Source organism: Python bivittatus, unplaced genomic scaffold, assembly GCF_059951505.1.
Source record: "Python bivittatus isolate LINGU-HERP-01145 unplaced genomic scaffold, Pbiv_v1 ctg000980_np1212, whole genome shotgun sequence".
Taxonomy (NCBI): Eukaryota; Metazoa; Chordata; class Lepidosauria; order Squamata; family Pythonidae; genus Python; species Python bivittatus.
The window spans coordinates 36,286,186-36,311,608 of record NW_028277125.1 but is presented as its reverse complement, the minus strand read 5'-3'; the positions used below and the strand labels follow the sequence as shown (position 1 = coordinate 36,311,608).

Below are 25,423 nucleotides of genomic sequence, written 5' to 3'. Positions count from 1 at the left end.
CATTTACTGTAACTTAACACCTTCTCTAATATTACAGGGGGAAAAAACTCTTCTTCCCATTTTTCATCACTAAACAACACCAAATTATAGGAAGATTCATTGATCAGTCTTACTCAGCAAAAGCATTAAGAGTCCCGGTAATAATAACCTATATGTTTTAAGCTTAGACAAATCTATTTTGCATTTTGACTTACAACTTTCTCTAATAAATAAAACATGAAATATTCCTATAGGTATAATGAATATCAATAATAGCAACATATACTGTATATTTTAAACTAAATCCATAGGTCCCTTTTACATTCTAACCCATAACTTTTTCTAACAAATAGGTAAAAGATTTATCCCCGTATGAAAAAAATCTTTATATTGTCTTGCAATCCTAGTAATAAAAAAAAAAAATTCCAATAATAACAACCCAAAATCAAAATTTATACAATTTAACCCTGGTCAAATAAGTGCACTTTTTTTCCTTCTTTTTAGGAGGCTTAATCTTCAGTCACTTCTTCAAATAAAGTACCCCATAGTGATTTGTTATCATTTTCTCCGTCTGTTTTCAGTAGCAACTTCAGAGATTTAGTGCTTCCCTTCTGTGGATCCAAAATAAGATAACTCTCCAAGTCACTCTTCTGGTTTATAATCAGGATATCCTCTTTAATTGTTAAAACATCAGCCAGCATAGTTTGTATATCCATTACAACTTCTTTCTCCATGTTACTCTTGTAGTCAACCATTTTTAAGTCCATTTTCAAATCCACAACATCTTTTTCCATATCCTCCATATCTCTTTTATAGTCTGGCAGTTCTTTAAAGTCCATTTTAAAATCCCTATTCAAATCATCCTCAGCTTCTGTTTTATCCAGTAGAAGCTTTTCTTCTTCTATAATCTCTATTAGATCCAATTTTAAAATGACATTGTGTTGTCCTGAACACATTGTTCCCAGATAGATTTAAATTCTTCTATAGTAAAACAATGTTCCTCCATTATGCTAAGAAATATTTGTTCCTTTAATTGCTCTCTGGTTCCCTCTAGTTAACCTTCAAAGCCCAGTCTTAACTTATTGTGGGGAAGTTTTAAACAAAAGATTTCTTACAGTTAATTCCAAAATCATCCACTGTATTTTTATAAAATTTAAAACAGTCCATAAAAAATATATTCTTTCAAATCCATCTAGCCCCTTAATTGTCCACAGCCAACATTCTTGACTTCCTTTTGCTGTTTTCCAAAAGTTTTTTTTTTCTTTTTAATCTTTAAACTTACTTAAATCTTCTTTCTCCCAGGATAGAAGGAAATTCTCCTGGTGTACAACAACTTGCCTTTCAGAAGGTTTTTAATTTCCAAATAAATCACTAATAGGTAATTTCCAATGTTAATTAAAAGAGGAAGTTAAACCAAATCTAGTGTCCCTTCGGAGGCTCCAAACTGCAGCTTGGGCTTGATGTTTCCCGCAACACCCAGAATGCTCACCCTGCTGGAGATCACTCAATTGCAGTCTCTTCACAGGGAGCCTCTGAAAGGAGTACTTGTGGGTGATCCGGTCATCTCCTTTGTCCAGAAATGGTTCCGAAGAGCCGGACTTTTTGCTGGTTCCTCTTAACCGCTGCGGTTGTTGGTTCTGCAAAAACAGAGCCATCTTCAATCTGCCATTATTCCTCCAAAAGTCTATAAGTAGTATTGTGTAATTAACTTGAAGCATTGTGTATTTAACTCAAATTTTGGTACAATAGACTCCATTCTTAACTGTGGGTTGTTCGTGAACATTCTTAACCCAGGGACTACCTGTATACAATGCTAAAAATAGTACAAAAACAGCATAATAAAGAAGAAGAATGACATCCAAACACAACAACAAAATATTCAACCTAACATGCAAATTTCCATAAGAGTTCTGCCACCCACTCTAGCCCAAGGCCTGGTGAAAAAGCCATGTTTTTAAGGACTGTTGAACAAGGGCAGGATAGGGGCCATACAAATCTGTGAAGGGCTATTCTGTTACAGAGGGCAGGTGCTGCAACAGAGAAGGTCCACTGCCTGGGTCCCATCAGATAACACTTGTTGATCTTGTGCCCAACTGGTGCAGAAGATGAATATCTACAAAGGCTTTTCTGACCAGTTTCCTCCTGGCCTTTGAACAGGAGCTGAGAGTCCAGGAGAACCCCCAAAACATACCCTAGTTCCAAACTTGGGATTAATGATCAAACTTCTATGGAATCAGGTGGCCTGAATACCCACAGCAGCACAGAAATGCAAGGATTGAGCTTGAACCTGTTTCTCCCCATCAAGACCCTTACAGCCTCCACACACTGGGACAAAACCTTGACAGAGCCACTTGGTTGGCCCTGAGTCAAGATATACAGCTGGAGATAATTGGCATACTGATGATCTCTAACTAGGAACCATTGGATGACCTCTCCTGGTGGCTTCATGTAGATGTTAAATAAAAGGAGTGAATCTGTGCAGTCTTGTGGCACTCCACAAGGAAGCTACAGGCTCAGTCTCTTCCTTTTTGCCAATACTTAATGGAACTGACTGCATAGAAAGGAGGAAAATACAGTGCCCACCCCAATGCCTGTAGGTGGTCCAAAAGGAAACCATGACCCGTGGTATCGAAAGCCACTGAGAGATCAAGAAGAACGAGGATGGTTGCACTATCCCTGTTCCAGTTCTGCCAGAAGTCATCAGCAAGTGTGATCAATGTTATCTCAGCACTATTCCATGGCCTGAAACCTGACTGTAAAGGGTCTAGATAATCTGTTTCCTCTGAAGCCATGTTATACTCTGACATTTTATGGGGAGTAAGAGAAAATGAGTGAAAATTGCAAAATGTATGTCTGTAGTTAACAATTAGCAACTTTTTGGCATAATCTAGCTCCCATCTTCATAGAATCTTGTTATAAGTTTTCTCCTTTTTATGTGTTCATGAAAGCTAAAATAGGAATTAGCAAATTTGGATAAGGGTAGGAAAAGTAGCTATTTTATTAGAAGGACAAAAGGCCTACAACCTAGTTCTATGCACATGTAACTGCTATTAGCCCTTTGAAAGCAATGTTGAGTTGACATCTAACCATATTGGCATTTGTGAGCTGGAAGAAGCTCATATAATATCAGAGGAGGCTATTGAAAATACTAGACTTTGGGGAGGTAGAAGTTGATGCTTTAGAAAAGGGAGCTGTGTCTTTCATTGTACAGCCCATTATTGTTCCTCAAGTTTGTTTATCTCACAGTTGGAGCACAGGTATTGCCTTGCTTAGTTATTGAATTCACTCATCTCACTGATATAATTTATTAAATACTGGATTTCAATAGGCTATGATATGTAGAATAGCCTCACTAATGTGGTCATTTATTATTCACATTAGTTGGTTAATTTTTCAAATGGTGCAATTGGCAAATGCTATGGGCACATCCACACATAATAATAATAAATGTAATTGGACAGTTGACTCATGACTGCCCCATCTTTACCCTTTTCTCTGAAGAATGCTCTGGATCCATTAGAATCTAGGATTGTAATAGAATTCTATTCATGTTTGAGCAAACAAGAATAGAAACCTTCTGTTAAGGTTAGTGATTGAGGAGATGGGACAGAGGACATATGGGGATTCTGGAGGGAGGTCAGGTATGTGCAGTTTTGTCTTCTATTGGACATTATGTTAATCCCTAATGAGTTTATCAAGGTAGTTGAATAAATAACTGTTTATTTAGTAAAATTTCTAATGTGCTCAATTCTAACAGGTTCTGGGCAGTGCACTGCACAATAAGTCACACAGAAAATAAAATTAAAACAGTCTTATTCCTGTCATGTTGGCTGAATTCATACAATACTAACCCATAAACATGGCTAATATACCACAGGGTTTGGTTTCATACACCAAACTAAACTAAATAAATTTTAGTATGAATTTTGACCTGAGGTCTATTCTGCTCATACATTTGGGATAATGCCAGGAAGAGCTTGTTTGTAAGTATGTTGTAGGCATTCTAATATGTAGGCATGACTTGGATTGTGAAGGTATTCAATCTGAATATAGTTTTAGTACCTCATCTGCTGTTTATGAGAACTGAACCAGAAATCTTTCTTGCTTGAATGAAGATGATTTTATCCAGGGGGAGAGCCATGTCTGCTTTTCTAATCATTTTTAACCATTGTTTTTTTGATTGTGCATGGTATTTTAGAAAATCATGTCTTGGAAAAGACAGATTATGCCTACAGATGTTTGTAATCTAAATTGAATCTTAATGTACTACTTTCATCTTAAATGTTTGGGAATTTTGCTCTCATCATAAATAGGTGTATTAAGCTTTAAAAAAGGGATGCTGGAAATACATGAGGGCTAACTCAGTGCTGGGATTTATTTTTTTTCAGTGAAAGGTTCCTTGTTGAGTTTATAGTGGTAAAACACATTTTATACGAAAAGGGAGTCAAAAGATACATAAACAGCAGAAATAGGGGATGAGAGAGTAAAATGCACCACGGTCCCTTTAAAAAAGGTAGGTTGGATTGTGGAGTATAACTCTATTTCTTAAAAAATTATTCTGTACTTTTTAAAATGTTTTTTATTTTATTAAAAACTTTATTTTATTAAAAACTTTTTAATAAAACCTACCCTGTTTGAAGTCTAGAGAGTATTGTATTTCTTTTAAATGTTTGTTCAAAGGTAAATCACACTGGGTTCAACAATGCTTGCTTCCTTGAAAATGTGAGATTGTGGTCTATGTGACTTTGGAGAAATGTGTTATATATTTCTTGGATAGTTTGGTTTTGTAGAATTAATAGTTAGGAATTTGGATCATTGTTCCATTTGATCTTGTAGTAATCAGCAAAGCTTCAAAGTATAGCTGTGTACTGTTTCAGCTTTTTTGTAGTGCATTTAATTATATGTAATATTACACTAACCATTTAAAATAAATTAAAATAGCATATAATTTGTCCTTGCTCTTTGAAAATGCTGACCCTGTTAAAAGTCTAAATAATGGTTAGATGTGTATGCATAGTTTTGTGTTTTGAGCACAAATCATTCCTACTAAAATAATAGAAGTCTCTCACTTGGTAGAGGTCATTGCTAAATAGCATAGTAATATCTTTATGTGTGGGTTATTTATTTATTTTCTTTAGAATTGCTACATTGTAAGCTTCTTGTAGCTGTTTTTCACATTTTCAAGGGGTCCAGTGCATAAATCTTCCAGCTTCCTTTGAGACTTTAGCAATCTAATGCCCAATTACTCATCTCTTTAATATTCCTTATTGGTTCAGTCTTCCACAGTCTGGTATCCCTCTGGGTTTTTCAGGCTACCATGCCCATCATCTTTGACTGCTTATCATGCTGCTTGAGATAGATGAGAGTTGTAATTCAAAACTCCTTGAAGCTAATCAGGTTGGGAAAAGACACTGAACTTGCTGTTCTATCATGTTTTCCTGGTGTTGTTTTAGACAGAAAAATCCAATACAGTGTACATTTGAAGATTGTACATAATGACTACTTCAGATTCAGTGCCTTTTTCCATCTTTCACTATTAGAAGTTACCAGTCTTCGTAAGGATCATTTATGTCCCATATTTTGTGGAGCTTGCTCTGTAAGTCAGGAAGAAGTAAGGTTATGTTTCTTTTCTCATCTGCTATGAAGGAGACAAAGGATATAATCCACTATGATATTTTATAGCATACCCCTTTTGATTTTTATGATAGTAGCACCTCTTGTCTCACTAGGACTTGCATAAAAGAATATTTTAATTAACTGTACCTTTAGTATCTAACTTTCTAATACTTGTTCTCTGTTTGGACAAACATGGAAAATAAGTGAGCTATGTATGTTGTTTTGGAGCTATATGATCCCAGAAGTCTGACCAGCTGTCTGCTGGCAGAATCTCAATTTCTGACTCTCTGAGTAGTTCCTTTCCTGCTGATTAATGTAAACAAACAAAATCCATATTCCACTCTGATATGCGTATAAAATTTAAAATATGCCCAGTTTATATGGGTATCTACACAGTAGAGTATACTATGAGATGGGAGATATGAATCCCTGCAATGTTTGTTTTAATTAATTTTGTTATAACTATTTTAATTGCTAAATTCTTACATCCATAATACCAAAATATAGGTAGACAGTAGATTGTGCCTAACAAGTTAAAAATGAGAGAAGGATAAAGGTGAAATGTTAAAGCTTTTTAGCTGTTTCTGCCAGTTTTAATAGCCAGTACTGACAGTATCCAGGGCTTTTGGTAATCATAACTGTCTGAAAAGGGAGGTTGTTGTGGGGAAAAAGGCTTGTTGCACAGGAATAGAGTATCTTTGCCAAAATAAAAGATATGCCAAAGTCACAGGTAACATAATCTTATGTTGCATTAAATGAAGCATCTCAGTTAAGTAATGTTATCTATGATTGATTGATTGCTATGTTATATGAGAATTTGAAAATATGAAAGAATTTGACCTGCCATACTGGTCAAAATAAAGTGTTAGAATCTTTCAGAAATGTATCAGGATAACATGAAATATATTCCAACTATAATTATTTTATATGTTGACTTATTTTCTTAATTTACATTAATGTAAATTATGTTTAAAGGAAATTAGAATGTTAAATATGTGCTCATACATAACTATCATGATCAATATTGCAAATCTTATTTGCTGTGCATAAAATAATAAGAGGAGTAAGGATGCACAGTTTGGGGAAAGAAGGGTCACAAAACATATAACGTACCTACTAGCTAAAACCAAGATGATGCCTTTCTATACATTACCAAGAAAAACCAAGAAGATCCATAGAGTGTGATATGCACTTATTCTATGCTGTCTGCTTGACTTGCTTGAGTTTTCCAATGTATAAATATTTATGATGTATGACTATTACTCTTAATAGTCATAATAATAAAATATGGTCATCTGGAACATTTCTTTTTAATAGAAAATAGAAAATTTAATAGAATTTTAGAAATAGAATAAATAGAAAATTTAATAGAAAATTTGTAAATGCATGTCAATCCTGTGTATCTCAGGAAATGACTCTATTCCAGAAATACTGTTTTCAAATAAGTAAACCATAAGATTGTAATTTTAGCAGTAAGATAAATTGGTATATATAGAAAGAATAAGCAGATAAAATTATACAGTATTTGGTGGGCTATATATCCAAAATTTTTAAATTCTTCTCTTTGGTTGTATAAAAGATCAATAGTATATTACTAGGTTTTGGTTGATCAATAAATATAATGCAGTATGCCTGCTTGTTAGAAATTTTTTTTAAAAAATTCCTTCTTACCCCTATGGGTGGTTTGTGTCTTCCTCAATCTCGGGTTCTCTGCCAGAGGCTTGGGAGTTTGAGGGTTCTGCACAGTATCTTAGGTGTTCTGGCACTACACTATTCTGGACAGAGAGCTCTGATGTTGTTCCTGGGATCTGTTGGAGCCACTCTCTCAGCTTAGGAGTCATAGCCCCGAGTGCTCCTACCACCACTGGGACCACTTTGGCCTTTACTTTCCACATCCTCTCTAGTTCTTCCTTTAAGCGCTAATACTTCTCCAGCTTCTCATACTCCTTCCTGATGTTGCTGTCACTTGGCACCACTACATCTATCACCACCACTGTCTTCTGGTCCTTGTCAACTACCATGATGTCTGATTGATTGGCCAGTACCTGCCTGTCCATCTGGATCTGGAAGTCCCACAGGATCTTAGCCCTGTTATTCTCCATGACCTTCTGTGGAATCTCCCATCTGGACTTGGGAGGGTCTAGCTTATAAACTGTGCCAGCTTCTTGGTTGTGCCATTCAGTGTATGCTGTTCCTGCCTGCATCTTACACCTTGCCACTAAGTGTTGGACTGTCTCTGAGGCATCTCTGCACAGTCTGCACCTTGGGTCCTGCCTAGTGTGGTAGACCTCTGCTTCTATGGATCTGGTGCTTAGTGCCTCTTCTTGTGCTGCTATGATCAGTGCCTCAGTGTTGTCTTTTAGTCCAGCCCTTTCCAGCCACTGATAGGATTTCCCAATGTCAGCTGCCTCAGCTGTCTGTCAATGGTACATCCCATGTCTTGTCTTGCTATGGTACTGCTTGAACTTCCTCCCATGTCTGCTGCTACTTCAGGCACTCTCTCACCAGCTCATCTTTTGGTGCCATCTTACTGATGTACTCCTGGATGCTCTGGGTTTTGTCCAGGACAGTGGCTTTGACGCTCACCAGATCCTGCCCACCCTCTTTCTGGCAGGCTTACAGGCTCTGGGTGTTGGACTTGGGGTGGAAACTTATGTACATTGTGAGGAGCTTCCGGGTTTTCACATTGGCAGCTTCCATGTCCTCCTTTGGCCAGTTCACTATACCAGCAGGGTATCTGATGACTGGCAGGGCACATACATGTTGATGGCATGGATCTTGTTCTTCCCATTGAGCAGGCTCTTCAGGACCTGTCTTATCCTTTGGTGGTATTTTGATGTTGCTGTTTTCCTTGCCTTCTCCTCATGGTTCCTGTGTGACTGTGGGATACCAAGGTACTTGTATGTCTGCTGTGGCTGCTACATGGCTGCTGGTAGGCCCATCCCATTGTTCTTAACTACCTTCCCTCTCTTTATTACCATCCAACCACACTTATCCAATCCAAATGGCATCCCAGTGTCCTCACTGTAGATCCATGTCAGTGGATTAGCAAGTCGATGTCTCATTCACTCTTAGTATACAGCTTGATGTCATCCATGTAGAGGAGGTGGCTGATGGTAGTTCCACTCTTGAACTTGTATCTGTATCCAGTCCTTGTGATGATCTGGCTGAGGGGTTCAAGCATATGCAGAACAGCAGCAGGACAGTGCATTACTTTGGTATATGCCACACTTCATGGCCCCTTGTGTTGACTTTCAGTGTTGTCTTCCACAGTCCCATTGAGTTCTTCAGGAAGATCCTTAGTGTCCTGTTGACTTTGTATAGCGCCAGACATTCACAGATCCATGTGTGTGGCATCGGGTTGTAGGCTTTCCTGTAGTCAATCCAGTCTGTGCTCAAGTTGGTCTGTCTAGATCTTGAGTCTCGGGCAACAGCTCTATCTATGAGCAGCTGGTGTTTTGAGCCTCTGGTGGTGTTCCCAATGCCCTTCTGAGCTGTGTTCATGTACTGGCCCATATGGTCCTGTAGCTTGGTGGCTATGATACCTGATAGGACTTTCCATATTGTGGGGAGGCAGGTTATTGGCTGGTAGTTGGACAGTGCTGTTCCCTTGTGGGGGTCTTTCATGATCAGCACTGTCCTTCACTGTGTTAGCCAGTCTGGGTGGGAGCCTGCTGCTAGCAGCTGGTTCATCTGTGCTGCTAGGCGTTCATGCACTGCTGTTAGTTTCTTTAGCTAGTAGGTGTGGATCATGTCTGTTGTACTACTGTTGTAGTAGCATTCCATCAATTCCAGGTTCTCTTGTCTCGTTCATGTATGGTTTGTTCCAGTAGCCCACTTACTGTCAGATTGTCTTGGTTCCCCAACATCTGGCGTGGTCCTTGTTAATCCAGGTGACATCTGATCTGGCATGACTCTCTCTTAGTTCATGTCACTCTCATATCCGAGGTAGGCAGGTGAAGCGTTAGGAGGTCTTTGATCAAGGACCCCTACTGGTAAGGTAGATACCAGCTGGAATTTGAACCCTGATCTCCTGCGTCAAAGGGCAGCACTGTGCTCTCCAGCCACTACTGGAGAGAGAGAGAGAGATGTACACACACAACACACACACGCATACATACATATATACTTACATATTCATATTCCAGGTTCTCTTGTCTCTTGACAACCAGGAACAACATCAGAGCTCTCTGTCCAGAAGAGTGGAGTGCTAGGAACAGCTAAGATACTGGGCAGAACCCTCAAACTCGCCTCTGGTAGAGGACCTGAGATTGAGGAAGACACATACCACTCATAGGGGTGAGAGGGGATTTTATTTATGTACATATCTATATCTCCAAATGAGAAACCTATTTTAAATCAATAACAGAATTGGTCTTTCTGATTTCATTTCAATTTGCTGATTTTATTTTAATTTAAATCAAACTTAAACTTTGGTCTTTATCATAAAATTAAATAAAATCAGTCTATCCCAAAATCCTCTTAACACTTTATCGAAGGAGTATGCAGTGTGATACCTGTATACACCAATGTGTACTCAGGCAACTTCCTTGATGCACACCATATTCTTTTAAATAAATAAAGCATGCTGCAAAGCATATGTTTCTATCAGTACCCTTATTTGTAAAACAGAAGAGAGGGAGCATTTTGAGAGACAAATTTGCCTTCTAGTAAATATATGAATAGGCAAGTTTTCTGTGGCATTAATTGTGTGAGTCTGCTCACCACATGCTTTCAAGATTCAATTTTTTTCTGGGACTGCCTCTTCCTGAGTGTATCTGCCCATTCCATCAGGTCAGATAGGGTGGGCATGCTCCAGGTGCCTTCCTTTAAATGTTGCCAGCTAGTGGGATCTAGGAAGTTTGTCTTTTCCACAGCAGCCCCTGCCCTGTGGAATACCTGACCGCCCTGGGATGTGGCAGTGTTCCATTCTGTTAGCCATAAAGAGCTGCGTTCCTCCCGAGTGCTAGGATAGGGTGAAATTGGAGTCCAGGGATTGTATCATTGGGTGTACTACAGAATATTGGTTGAGGTGCCAGGTTTTGGTTTTACTGTTTTTTGGTTTTATTATTGTGAGCCCCCCAGAGTTGCACATCATGAGATGGGTAGCCACATAAGTCTAATAAATAAATAAATAAATAAGTGAATAAATATAATTTGTCCCTGGCCCCCAAAATTTTGTTATTCCATTGTTGGCACTTGCATACAGTTGAAAACATTTTTTTCTTTACTCATTTTTGATAACAACTTGGTCAGTAAAACAGCTTAGTTTTTATTTGGCCCTCTAGTGGGGGAAGTAGCATAACTGAAGACAGTATTTCCACTCTTTGTGGCCTAAATTCCACTATATTAATGTTGCTTTATAATTAGTTTAATTAAGATTTGCACATGAGCTTATATTATATTCTGATTGTGGCCCCGGTACTTAAGTAAGCTGTCTACCCTTTCTGAATGGAATACAGTAGCATCTTTGTTTGAAGGCATGTGAGTATAATATCTCACCCAGCAAGAATACTGCACTTTCTCCTTTTGATAGATAAATGAATAAGTAATTACTTTCCCTCACTGAATCCAGATTCCTTCTTTAATATTTTTTCTTACTTTGGGACTTTCTTATTTCTCTAACATTTTTTAATTTATTTGAGAAAAACTTAGCAACTGTCCCATATTTTCCAGAACAGTAGAAAGTGGAAGGTACGGTTATTCCCCCTGTCATGTATGGAAGATTCATACATGGAAATGAGATGAAAATGACTGAAAATTTGGATGTTTAGAATACTGGAATGACTAAGTATTCATTTGACATGCACAAGTGGCTAACTCTAGTGAGATTTGCCATTGATCTGTTTCTCACATTAATAGTTATGTGTTTGCACATTATCTGTTTCCTTATGTGCATTTCACATGAATAGCTTATATCTATGTAGCTCTCAGATGTGTCCTCCAAGTTTCAAGTTTCTGATTGATTTGCAGCCCTTTCATCTGAGCTCTAGTCATCCTCCCCTCCCCCTCCCCCTCTCCCCCCTCCCCTCTCCCTTCTTCTCTCTTCTGTTTTTGTTTTACAATTTTTTACCTCACCTTAAATTCTTATAGAGCAGAGCTTTTTTGACCAACTGTTTAGGTATAATTTTTTTTACTTGGTGTTTCTAATAGCTTGTGTTTCTAATAGTTTTCCTTTATATGGAAATCTAGGGGTTTTTGTCATTGTAATATTCAGTCCATTTTTTTTTCCTTCACTTTCCCAATTATCCATGTTCTATCCTTAGAAAGTGGTTTATTGTCCAAAGCCTCCTATGGAGAAGAGCACCAGAAGTGGATTTTACTTGAGAAACATCATAGTAAATGCATCCCGCTGAAAGATATTATGAGTTGCCTTTTGTAAAATGTCTGTGGAAAAGCTTTGTCCTGAATAGTGGCATATAAGTATAATGAAAACGCATTCTGTGTTGTCCTTTCCTTTTTCTATCGCGCATGCTTGTATTAACTCTCGTGGTGAACATCCTGGTGATTAATTTCTTTCATTGTAGAATAGGACTTTCTTTCCTTTTTCTGTTGTGTTTTTTGATTATAGAAAAAGGTTTATCTGAGCTATCAAACAAGGTTTCCTAAGCTTTTGTTAGACAATTACTCAGGTTCATTCTTCATTACTCTGTATACCTCATTGTCAAATAATATCTGAAAGTAGAAAAAATCAAGATTGCATCAGATCTCAATTATCTTTCTATGCCTTTCCTTTTGGAGTATTATGAGTTCAGAAGGCACAGCCTTACCCAATCAGTAACTGACTGAAATCACTGTCCCTATCTTATTGAAAGCATTTGCGTACATTGTTTATGTTTTCTTGTACCCCTGTCTTTGTTCATCCCACTTCACCACTTCTGATTCTTAATAATAGCTGTCATATGTCAATGATGTATGCCGTTTTTCTGAGGGCAAGAACTATGCTACAAGGTTACATTCCTGTTAGGCAGATCATAAGTTACAGTACTGAAATATCTTGAATCTAATTTGGTCTGACTCAGAACATAGACCACTAAACTAATACCTGGCTATTCAAAATTCTGAGAAAAATGTCGGAACTGGAAAAAGGCAAAATATATGTGATAGGTTGTACATTGGTATTTGGCAGATTATATTAATATAGGTAGTCCTTGCTTAATGGCCCTAATTGGGACAAGCAACTCCATTGCTAACTGTTGCAGTCATTGAGCAAAATATCATGTGACCGCCCTGCTTAGTGATGGCAATTCCAGCAGTCCCAGTTACTGTTGTTGAGTGAATCCCATGTAGTTGTTTGGCAAGAACCCACTTGGGTCCAAGCTATTCTTTGAAGAAGGTACTGCCTCCGCTTCAACTCTCCCCACCTACCTATCTCCCCCTCATCTCTGCCCTTTTGGCTTCCTGCCTACTTGCCGGCGCGCCCACCATGCCACATGCCCCTACCGACTGGGGCCTTGTTTTGCACGGGCCTTCCTTTGCACCAACCAGGTCTTTTTTGTCATGCTGGCTGGGTCCTTTCACAAACGAAGGAGTTAGCCGATGCATGAAAGAAGGACCTGGCCATACCAACATGAAGGAAGGCCCTGGCCAGTGTGCAAAAGAAGGTCCCAGCTGTGCTGGCATGAAAGAAGGCCCCGGCTGCACCGGTGTGAAAAAAGGTGGTGTGAAAGAAAGCCTCGGCTGGTAGCAGTATGTGACACACACCTGCCCATGCTCCCTAGTGCCCTCCTGTGGCACCTGTCCCCCACAGCTCTCATCCGCCAGCCTGTGGGATGCTTACATGGCACCACCTCTGCAGGATAGTGAGTCCAGCAGAGGGGAGGCAGGTGAAGATGACAAAGATCAGCTAAGGATGGACAGCAGTCATAAATGCGGGTGGGCCCAAATTTTGTTCATGTGACTGCGGGAGCGCTCTGACAACCAGAACTTTGAGGACCGGTCGCAAGTCCATTCTTTCAACACCATTGTAACTTGGAAGAGTCACTGAATGAATGGAAGCTAAGCAAGGACTACCTGTAAATTCATATTAAAGAACACACAGTACCTATGTTGCAGCTTTGCCAGGTCTGTTGATCATGGCTAAATTTGAAATGCTAGTATTTTTTCCAGAAAGTCTAAAGAGTTTGTTTAAAATGAATTGAGAAACGGGTAACAAAATTAACATTCTGAGCCTAATGGTATTAACCTGCTCAGTGTTATAGGGTAGATTATTCTGTAAACCTGAGTAAAGACACATGTACCAACAGAAGTACTTCCTCAGTAATGCAGGTGCTACATAGATCTCCTACTGAACCTCTTTGAGGTAGTGACAGGTCATGAATGAGCCATAAATACTTAGTACTGTAGCAGAGTACATAATTTTCTAGTTTATCCTGCTTGGTTTTGTGGGGAAGAACATAATTTATTCCAGATTTGTTCACAGTAAACCAATTACTGTAGTCATCTATGTATTTTCTCACCATATAAATTTTTCCAGTTTTATTGTCAGTATTATGCTCAACTTTCACAGAAATCTGGCTATCATTAGCATTTAACTTTAACCCAGTGTTCAAACCCAATAATAGCCATGCCCATAAACACTGATTAGATTCCCTTGCTACTGCCTTATGTAAACTGGTTTGAGCAGGTTTTCCCAGTGGCGCAGGTGTAGTTAAGCAACCAACAGTAGAAAATCTATCAACTACCTGTTTACTACAAAATTTTCTCTGATCAGGTGGGAGTTCTTATGTCTCATAGAAGCACATTTTTCAAGACGCTGAGTACACAAATTAACATAACTTCATCTTTGTTACATTATGTGTAATGTATTTAAGTCCATAAAGCTGTACATTTTTTCAGTGTCTAATTTTAAGAAAATACTTAACTTATGCTTGGTCCATACACTACATTCCTATCTTCTGACTCTTGTCAGTTTTCTTGGCAGCTCTTTTATCTGTTAGTTTCTCCCAGTCACACAGTTGGAGATGTTTTACTATTTTGAAATTTCAAAACACACACACACACACACACACGTATATCCATAACCACAAGAATTAATTTGGACCCCACTTAAATTATACAAAAAGTAGTTTTGTTTATTTCATACTGATTTACAGATCCCCCTCTGTTCAGTCTGAGGTTCACATCCAAACCGTTATCTTCCGTTAACAGTCACTGGAAATCAGTAGGCGTGGATTTGTATTTCTTTCACAAAATTGGATAACTTTTGTGGAATAGGGTATTTTTATGTGGGGCTGAAATGCAAACTTCTTAGACAAGTATGCACCAATAGATGCAGGATTGCACTAGAGCAGCAGAATCTTTTAAGTTCAAACTTTTCAACTAGATGACTAGATTTAGGGATTTCTGAAACAGTGGCCTTTCTAAATAATGTTTTTCAAAAAGAGGTGTGTATCCTGCTATCAGAGATTAATTGTGTAGACAACACACTGTACAGTGTTAAGCCTGGTTAGGAAGCCTGCAAAAATTCAAAAGGATATGAAGGTTTTAATTAGTTATGATGACTGAAAAATAGTTTAAGACTTTGTTAGTATGATTATTTTCTGTCACAGGATTGGGCAACTGAGTTAGAATAAGCAGAGGCTAAAGAGCTTGAATATCCAGTATTTTCCAAACAAGCATTCAGTGCTATCCCCCTCTTAAGTCCCATAGATTCCCCCAAAATATTTTGCTTTATCCTGCACTTGGAAAGGGGATTGTCACATAACACAGTGCAACAGTATCTCTCAAAGTTTTATGGTTAGAGAGCCCTAATTAAACCATTTACTTTGATTAGCAACTAGATAAGCACCGTGTGCACAAAGGATACATGTTTTGTTTTGAACCCAGAACAAACTATTGTGTTTTTGTCCAAACTGGTGGATTTGCTAAACTGCTTCAGGTCAGCCTCAATTTATTAGAACTGAAATCTGGAATGGTTTGGTTGTTCTCTATTTGGAATGAAACATAATCTAGAAAGGTGAGTAGGGTAAAATTGTTCACGTCACCCTCTCTCCCTTCAGCAAATGCTAGGAAGCATTTATTGCTGCTCCATTTGCCTCCATCTTCCTAACACTTTCCCATCCTCCTGGCGCTGTCTTAGGGTGGAATGTCTCACTGTCCTATTTGCTCCCAGTCTTCCCAACACCTTTTTTTTCTTCCTATAGCTGTCACCAGTATCCCAGCTCAACATATCCCAGTGCCTTCCCTTCCCCTTCTCTCCTCAGCTGCCTCATTTTTTCCCTCCTTCCCTCTCCATCAGAACAATCCCATTACATTCCATGCATGGGCCAAAACATAAAATACATGTGTTTCAGTTTGGGCACATACTACAGCTGTTCCATGCACGGAATGGTGCATGCAGGAAACATTCTGCACATCTCTATTAGCAACAAACACCATCAGTTGCAAATTTAAAATATCTCCTTTTTTCTCTCTTTTTCTCTGTGGTATTTTTTTAATTAGATCAGATGTAGAATTTTTTTTTGTCATTGCTGAACATCATTCTGTTGGATTTGACCCAATGCTCAAGTCTGCTGAGGTCATTTTGAATTGTGACTTTTTGTCCTCTTAAGATATTAGCTAATATTTCTACCCCAGCGTCATCTGTGAATTTCAAGCATCTCTACCATTCCATCCTCTAGGTCGTTTTTAAAGTTGTTGAATAGTACTCGGCTGAGGATGGAAACCTAAGGAATCCTATTTGATACTTCTCTTAAGGTTGATTCAAAACTATTTACAAACATCCTTCTGTTGCACTTGCTCACCCTGCCCCACATCCATGTTTCACAGTATGGGGTCATTTAAATGAACTCTAAAAGCTAAACTTTTGCCTGGACTTTTGAACTGTGGGGCGTTGAAATGTCAATGAACAGATATGGCACCTTGTCTTCTTGAACTGGGGCAGAATGACTCTTGTTTGAAAAACAGATCACAGATATTGAAAAATAATGTACAGTTTGTGTTAGTCCTGTCTCAATTTTACTTAACTGCTTTCAGGCCAATTAGTTTGTATAATTGCATATGTAATAATATTACTAAAGCCGAGTACCTTTGTTCTCTGATACAGAAGCTGGCAGGCTGAAAAACAGGCAGTTCACAGGACGGACTTTCTGGCTACTGACCATTTAGCTGGTAAGTTTACAGATCTGTATGGTAAAATGTCTGCCAGACTTTGACCTGAGATCCCTTTCAACACTTGGCCTTAGTAGTGCCCATCAATTGTTCATGGAGTCCACAAGATATATGTAATCTGCCAATTACCAGTATCACAGAGTGGTTTTAAAGTAGGATATTTAGTGCATCTTTGTTATGTTCAGACTAATAAAATTTGCATTTATGCATCACATGTCACCTTTTCAGAACTGGAAAAACTTAGCCAAATGTGAAACACTGTAGGAAAAAAAAAACCCCATCCTGAGTCATTTGTGCAATATGGACAAGGATTTTGATTTTTTAAAATTGTTCGAAAGCTAGCTTCTTCAATATATATAAAATGCTCCATTCTGTATTAGTATTAGCAAGTCAAATTTAAATGTTCTTCTCCTTTAATTGTAATCTTTAGTTCCATTGAACATATTGAAGGAAATTTTTGAACAATGAACCCAGAAGTTAATGAGTGTCTGCCTCTATAGGTAGTATTTAAAAGTTGTTATGGAAGATGAACAAGTCTTACTGGACAAGACTAAGACTGATCTGGAAGTGGAAAAAGATGCTACATTGGACATACAAATGAAACTGATGTCTTAATAATTAAAAGGGATATACAAATAACAAACCAAAAGAGTAACCTGGATAACTTTCCTATACTGGATTTACAAAAGAGACTTGTTAAAGCTTTGAAGAATTTTGTGAGAAGTGATAAAAAGAAATCAAGTTCTAGGACATTATTTGAAGGGACTAAAGATCAAGGTTGATAAAAGTAAAGGGAGGAATATAAAGTGGGCTTATTTGATCAAGGTTAAAATAGATGTGTTGTTATTTCTGGAACCCTTAATGGACTTTTGCTGATCAGGACTGAACAATGAGGCTTTAAGTATTTGTTTATAAATAGGGATGGGATTTGGGAAGAAGAGATCATTTGTTGTATTTTAAGAGAAGGTGATAAGTTGCTAAACTTGTTTATACTTGTGATGAAGGGGGAAGTCATTTCCCTATATATTTTCTTTTCCTTTACAATATTATTTTTTTCTTTCTTTTCTATTTTTTCTCTTCTGCACTTTCTCCCTTTTCTTTTTATTCTTTTCTTTTTTATTTTATTAGTTTTTATCTTTTTATTGTAGTTTTTAATAAAACTATATCTATCTATCTTGATTAATTTTTGGTAAGTACCAGAAAAGACTGGGATTACATTCCATAGCCATCTACAGCCTACACAACTTTGCAAATAGACATTAGCTAGCTTGGATGTCTGGGGAAGCAATGGTGGACTGAAGATGGCTCTGCAGGAGTGGAGCTGACAACTGCAGTGGAAAGAGGAGCCAGTGAATGGATTGGCTTCTCGGAACTCCTCTCTGGATCAAGGAGAGGGGTAGGATCACCCACAAGTTTGCTCCATACAGATCTCTCCTCACGAAGAGATCATAAAATAGCAATCTTCAGCAGATTTGAGAGCTCTGGGAGCCAAGGGGAAAAACATCCTGCCTAAGCCGCGGTTCAGCACCTCTAAAACGGACACTGGGTTCACCCACTTCCTTTCTAAACCAACTTAGGAATTGCTTATTATTGATTATTTGGAAGTTAAGAACCTTCTGAAAGGCAAGTTTCATCACACTAGGAGAATTTCCTTCTAGCCTGGATGAAAGAAGTTTTATGTCAGTTTAACGATTAAAAAGAAAAAAAATTGTTTTTGGAAAACAGCAAAAGGGGGACTAGAATGTTGATTTTGGAAAGTTAAGGGGCCAGATGGGCTTAAAAGAATATTTTCTGAGGGTTGTTTAAAATCTTACAAAAGTATATATGAAGATTTTGAAATTAATTGTAAGGAATCCTCCCATGGGAAAGGTTTGCTGATTGGAAAATAAATATGATATGATATGATATGATATGATATGATATGATATGATATGATATATGAGGGGACTTTAAGGTTGACTAGAGGGAACCAGAGAGAACTAAGGATTACAATTAAAGGAGAAGAGACCTGTTAATACAATGGAGCAATATTATCTGACTATGGAAGAAATTAAGGCTGTTTGGGAACAATGTACTCAGAAATTACTTTCAAGATTGTCTGCCACTATAAAAATGGATTTAACAGAGGTTACAGAAGAGGAACAGATTTTACCGGACAAAATAGAGACTGAAGCTGACTTGAATGTGGATTTTAAAATGGATTTTTAAAAAATGCCAGACTACAAGAGTGATATGGAAAAAGAGGTTGTGGATTTGAAAATGGATTTAAAAATGACAGACTATAAGAGTGATAGGGAAAAAGATGCCACAATGGACTTACAAATGAAACTGGCCGATGTCTTAATAATTAAAGGGGACATACAAATAAATCAGAAGAGTGACTTGGATAGCCTTCTTAATTTTGGATTTACAACAGGGATGTGTTAAACCACTGAAGTTGTTCCTGAGAGGACAAAGAGAAAATGATAAGAAATCAATTTGTGGGTTGTTATTTGGTGGGATTAAAGATTAAGCTTTTAAAAAGTAAATAGAAGGAATGCAATGTGGACTTATTTGACCAGGGTTAAAATATATATGTTGTGGTTTCTGGTAACTATTAATGGATTTTTTTTTTATTTTGACCAGAACTGAATGACGAGGATTTAAATATCTGTTTATAAATGGGGAGAAATTTCTTTTGTTTTATTTCTTCAAGGAAGTGTTAAGTTGGAATACAAAATGGATTTGATTAAGGTTAAAATATATATATTATTTCTGGTAGCTCTTAACTTTTGCTAATTAGGACTGAATGATGAGTTTTTACAATTTGTTTATTGATAGGAGATGAGATAGGGGAAGATTTTTTTTTTTTTTGAAATACAGTACTAGAGAAGGTGTTAAGTTACTGAAGTCGTTTATACTTGTCTGGAGGGAGGGGGGAGTAATTTTGTATATATTTTTTCTTTTTTTCTTTTCTCTTTTCTCTGTGCACTTTTCTTTTTCTTTTCTTTACTTATTTTTTTCTTAGTTTGTAGTAATCTTATTTTTGTATTTATAAACTTTAATAAAATTAATTTTAAAAAGATATTAGCTAGCCTTTTTCTTCAGACAAATCAAACTCAAGTATTCTATTCCTAATATATTGATTAAGAAGGAAAGCAAAACTATTAGCTTATGGAACATATATTGTATATTTCAAAAACAATTTCTAGGCTGTTTTTTTTTAAGCACAGCAAATGTAATAATATGTTAAAAGAAAAATTGCACATATCTGGACTAGCTCATAAAGAAGATAATTAAAGGGAACTGAAAAGATGCATACTGTGTATTGTTCAGTGAAAGTGGGAAGGTATTATGCATCCTTTCTCATATTTGGGTGTTGCCTAATTCTTATAATTAATAGGCAACAAAGTTTTTTAAAAGTACCTTTCGCACAGCACATAATTATCCCCACTACGTGTGATTTATGAATGCTAACTTTATCTAATTGGATTCAGAGTAGTGCTGGGGAGAATTTATATGTATAGCCTATTACCTGAGTGCCTTGAGGTACTCTTTAATTCCTGTTACCATAAACAGGAAGTGAATGTTGGTTGCATTACTGTTTATTAGAAATTGGACAACCATATTCTGATGTATCTAGAACTGGCTATTCCAGATTTATTAGTCTGGCTGATGAGTTAGCAAAGCCATTTTCTATAATACATTGTTTCAGTGATGAAATGTCAATTAATTCAAAATATTGTTTCATATACAGCAGTGCTGTTCATGAATTGGAAAGATCATGGGAGAGGCTTTATAATGTCCTTGATAAGAAAATGCCCCAATCTAGAAGGCGAGGAATGTTGTTAGCTATTAAGGTTTAATGTTTCCTGCGCAGATTTCTCTTATATAAAATAGTTGTATAAATGAGTCTGTGGTTCATGTAGGCGTCTTCTCTCCTTCCAGCCTTGCATGTGAACTGGTACTTATGCACATACATATCTGTATACACAGATTTTGTATTTCAGAAGGGACATTTGAGGCCAAAGTCCATTCTTATGCCCTATTTCTGGAATTCATGCTCCACCTAACTTTATTGTCTTGGGCCTGGCTGTTTGAATGAGCAGGACTCACCCCTGTCCAGCAATAATACTATTACATTCTCTCAAAATAAACCAGAAAGATTAGACACTCCAGCATACAAAGGCTGTTTGTGTAAGATACTGTATAGTATGGTTGGATCCATAATACGTTTCTATGGTCTTTCCTACCTTGATCACACTCTAGATGTGTGGACTTCTATTCCCAGAGTTCCCTGGCCAATTTTATCATTGAGAATTCTGGAAGTTGAAGTACACATATCTGGAAGGTACCCAAGGTAGGAAAGTACTAATTATGGTAGATATTTGAAAGAGATACTGATTTAAGCCATAGAAACTGCCCCTTACTTTCCCAGACCACTGCCCATTTAGTTGGAAAGTCAGAAGGGGAGCTACATTAATGTTCACTTAAATGAGAGGAACCTCTCTGTGTAATCTAGGATGTTGCTTTCTGTGTAAAGGATGATGAGAGAACCTGTGTGTGGAGCCTCGTTCGCTATTTAGTTTCAAACCTCACATTTCTGAGGTGCACATTTTCCAGGTGTCATTTTTTATTTCATAGTTGTAAAGCTAAAAAATCCAATATTCTTAAATATAAAAACAATTGCAAATGTTATTGCAGCTCTGTGTCTTGGATCTTTAACCCATTAGGAAGACATAATGATAGCACCTCATGTCCATTACTAAAAGAAGAATAAATGCTTTGATGTTGTTGCAAAAGCATGTCATCTCTTTGAAGACCAATAGAAAAGAAACAATGATTTCATTGTATCAGTGTTTTATTAAATAATCTAAGAAAGGTACTACAGTATAGACAAATTGTACCCTGAGAGTGTTGTGGCTTGGAAGAGATCTCCCTTGTCTGCTCAGCCAAGGTCAATTGTACATCTTTCGAAGAAGCAGCTAAAATTGTTCCTCTGTTATAATATATTTTCCAATTTTTTGTTTCTTTCCTTTTTTAATGGTACCATACTGGGAGTTATCGTGACAGTTTCTCTTCTTTCCTACCATCAGTGGCATACCCGGATTGTGTGTGGGTGGGAAATCAACCATGAGCTCCGTGGCAGTTTTGACCCAGGAAAGTTTTGCTGAACATCGCAGTGGCCTTGCTCAGCAGCAAGTAAAAGGTAAAACAGCAAAACAAATTATTGCAAAATCCCATGTGGTAAGAGCTGCACAGAAATAGTATCTTGCTGCTGTTTAATTGCTTTGTTTCTTGCAGGAGGATGGCTAAGACTTCTTGTTCTTTGATTCTTGGAGGGACAATAAAATCAGTAATTAGATTAATAAAAATATATAGGCATTAAGAAGCTCTTGGAGCATAGGTTATATAAGCTATAGATACCCATTTTTTCAATTTTGCTTAGCTATTTTTAGAGACATCTCTGTGCATTATACTCTTCATTCATTTTCTCTCTATATAACATGTTTTATATATAATAGACCATTCTTTCCCAATTTAATAGTCTCCAGATGCTAGACTACAGCTCCCACCATCTGCTATCCTGCTAGTATGACCAATGTAAGCTGGAGAGACCAAGCTGAGGAAGGCTTCTGTAGACTATATACTTGAGGCAAGATTAATGGATAGAGACCCTCATTCTGAGGAAGTCATTTGCCAAAATTATCTTAGGGCATTATCATGTTGCCATTCAGAGATACCTGTATCTAGTCTTCATAGTACTGAGTTCAGGAAGGCATAACATAGGCCAAAACTTGCCTGATTTCTTATTATTGTATTTAATTGTTCTTTAGTACAATAACATCAATTCTTATCCAGAGAATAAAAAGGTGTTAAAAGCTGTAACATTACAACAGTATAGCATAAATTATAAGAATATGTAAATAAAATAACATTGAATTTAAGAATGGTGATTAATTTAAACAATTGATCCATGGAATCTCAGTTCATGCACACTTCTAAATAAATATCAGATGAACCTATGGCCGGTGTAAAACAGATGAATACACAAGTGGAAGTAATGAAGAATATCCTATTACTATTGCAAAATATCAACAAATCATGTAAGAGAAAATGTTAATCTAATTTTAGCTGCTGGTCCTTTTGCAAGTTCAGTAACAATCTGAGGTCTGTTATAGAACAGCCCAGTGTTAGTAGTTTGGAATTAATTCTCATGTATTGTATGGCAGTTTTGATATTATAGGAAATAGATTTAGTCATTCTTTATAACAAACCTGCATGTCAAGGTACTGTCAGCTCACAATAAGAGTTATATGCAGTGTCAAAGGTTGTAAGTCATACAGTCAGGTCCAGAAATATTGGGACATCGACACAATTCTAACATCTTTGGCTCTATACACCACCACAATGGATTTGGAATGAAAGAAACACAATGTGCCTTAACTGCACACTGTCAGCTTTAATTTGAGGGTATGTACATCCAACTCAGGTGAACGGTGTAGGAATTACAACAGTTTGCATATGTGCCCCCCACTTGTTAAGGGACCAAAAGTAATGGGACAATTGGCTTCTCAGCTGTTCCATGGCCAGGTGTGTGATATTCCCTCAGTACCCCAATTACAATGTGCAGATAAAAGGCCCAGAGTTCATTTCAAGTGTGCTATTTGCATTTGGAATCTGTTGCTGTCAACTCTCAAGATGAGATCCAAAGCGCTGTCACTATCAGTGAAGCAAGCCATCATTAGGCTGAAGAAACAAAACAAACCCATCAGAGAGGTAGCAAGAACATTAGGCATGGCCAAAACAACTGTTTGGAACATTCTCAAAAAGAAGGAATGCACCGGTGAGCTCAGCAACCCCAAAAGACCCGGGAGACAATGGAAAACAACTGTGGTGGATGACCGAAGAATCCTTTCCCTGGTGAAGAAAACACCCTTCACAACAGTTGGCCAGATCAAGAACACTCTCCAGGAGGTAGGTGTATGTGTGTCAAAGTCAACAATCAAAAGAAGACTTCACCAGAGTGAATACAGAGGGTTCACCACAAGATGTAAATCATTGGTGAGCCTCAAAAACAGGAAGGCCAGATTAGAGTTTGCCAAACGACATCTAAAAAAGCCTTCACAGTTCTGGAACAACATCCTATGGACAGATGAGACCAAGATCAACTTGTACCAGAGTGATGGGAAGAGAAGAGTATGGAGAAAGAAAGGAACTGCTCATGATCCTAAGCATACCACCTCATCAGTGAAGCATGGTGGTGGTAGTGTCATGGCGTGGGCATGTATGGCTGCCAATGGAACTGGTTCTCTTGTATTTATTGATGATGTGACTGCTGACAAAAGCAGCAGGATGAATTCTACAGTGTTTCGGGCAATATTATCTGCTCACATTCAGCCAAATGCTGCAGAACTCATTGGACGGCGCTTCACAGTACAGATGGACAATGACCCAAAGCATACTGCAAAAGCAACCAAAGAGTTTTTGAAGGGACAGAAGTGGAGTGTTATGCAATGGCCAAGTCAATCACCTGACCTGAATCCCATTGAGCATGCATTTCACTTGCTGAAGACAAAACTGAAGGGAAAATGCCCCAAGAACAAGCAGGGACTGAAGACAGTTGCAGTAGAGGCCTGGCAGAGCATCACCAGGGATGAAACCCAGGGTCTGGTGATGTCTATGCATTCCAGGCTTCAGGCTGTGATTGACTGCAATGGATTTGCAACCAAGTATTAAAAAGGGAAAGTTTGATTTATGATTATTATTCTGTCCCATTACTTTTGGTCTCTTAACAAGTGGGAGGCCCATATGCAAACTGTTGTAATTCCTACACCGTTCACCTGAGTTGGATGTACATCAAATTAAAGCTGACAGTGTGCAGTTAAAGCACATTGTGTTTGTTTCATTCCAAATCCATTGTGGTGGTGTATAGAGCCAAAGACGTTAGAATTGTGTCGATGTCCCAATATTTCTGGACCTGACTGTATGTATAGGTTTCTCTTGATGAACTCTGTTTATCTGTAAAACATGTAGTTTTCCTTATCTCCTGATAGGCAAATTATCATTGATGGATTAGTAAGTAGAAAACAGCTTTATTTCAGTTTGGTGCTTCTCAATAATGTATTGAGGTCTGTATTTTTAACCAACAAATTAAGAGTATGTTAACAGTCAGAAGGTGGGGGAGAGTTAGTATAATCTGCTGACTATTGTCTGTAAAATCATTCTTTGTTTCCTTGCTTTCTCCACTGTAGTTACAGCTTTAAATGCTGAAGAAGAGAATGATCCTCCAACATACAAAGATGCCTTCCCCCCTCTCCCTGAGAAAGCATGTTTGGAGCCAGCCCAGGAACCTGCTGGTGCCTGGAGTAAAATCCGACCAATCAAGGCTTCTGTTATCACTCAGGTCAATACAAAGAGTGTTTTCTCCTCTTCTTCAGTGTGAAACCCTGTTCAGGCATTTAGAAAGAAAATCCTTCAGGATTCTTTCAGTCACCTCTCTCATTGGCATAGTATTGTGGGAGGGAAAATGTAAGCAGACGAGCTGATTGAGTAAGCCTGAGGCCTTTCCTTGGGACAGGCCAGCTTATAGCTGTCATGCAGTTTTGGAGAATTGTGTAGTTGTAGAGTGAGGCATCTTCTGTGTATTGGTCCCATTTAGTGAATGACACTGTGTCTTTGAACTGAGGTGCTACAGCATTACTCCTAGGCTAATGTATTAAAATATGTAGAACAG

At 37.8% G+C, this 25,423-nt stretch overlaps 1 protein-coding gene across 2 annotated transcripts in view; it reads left to right on the top strand.

Moving 5' to 3' along the window:
• The window catches only part of HDLBP (high density lipoprotein binding protein), an 85,311-nt gene that overhangs the window by 22,941 nt on the left and 36,947 nt on the right, over positions 1–25,423 (top strand). For both annotated transcript variants that reach the window (XM_088132658.1, XM_088132659.1), the window contains exons 2-4: positions 16,643–16,707; positions 21,783–21,895; positions 24,942–25,093. In XM_088132658.1, coding sequence (XP_087988784.1) covers positions 21,820–21,895; positions 24,942–25,093 — 228 coding nt within the window. In that variant the 5' untranslated portion in view covers positions 16,643–16,707; positions 21,783–21,819. The remainder of the gene's footprint in view (positions 1–16,642; positions 16,708–21,782; positions 21,896–24,941; positions 25,094–25,423) is intronic.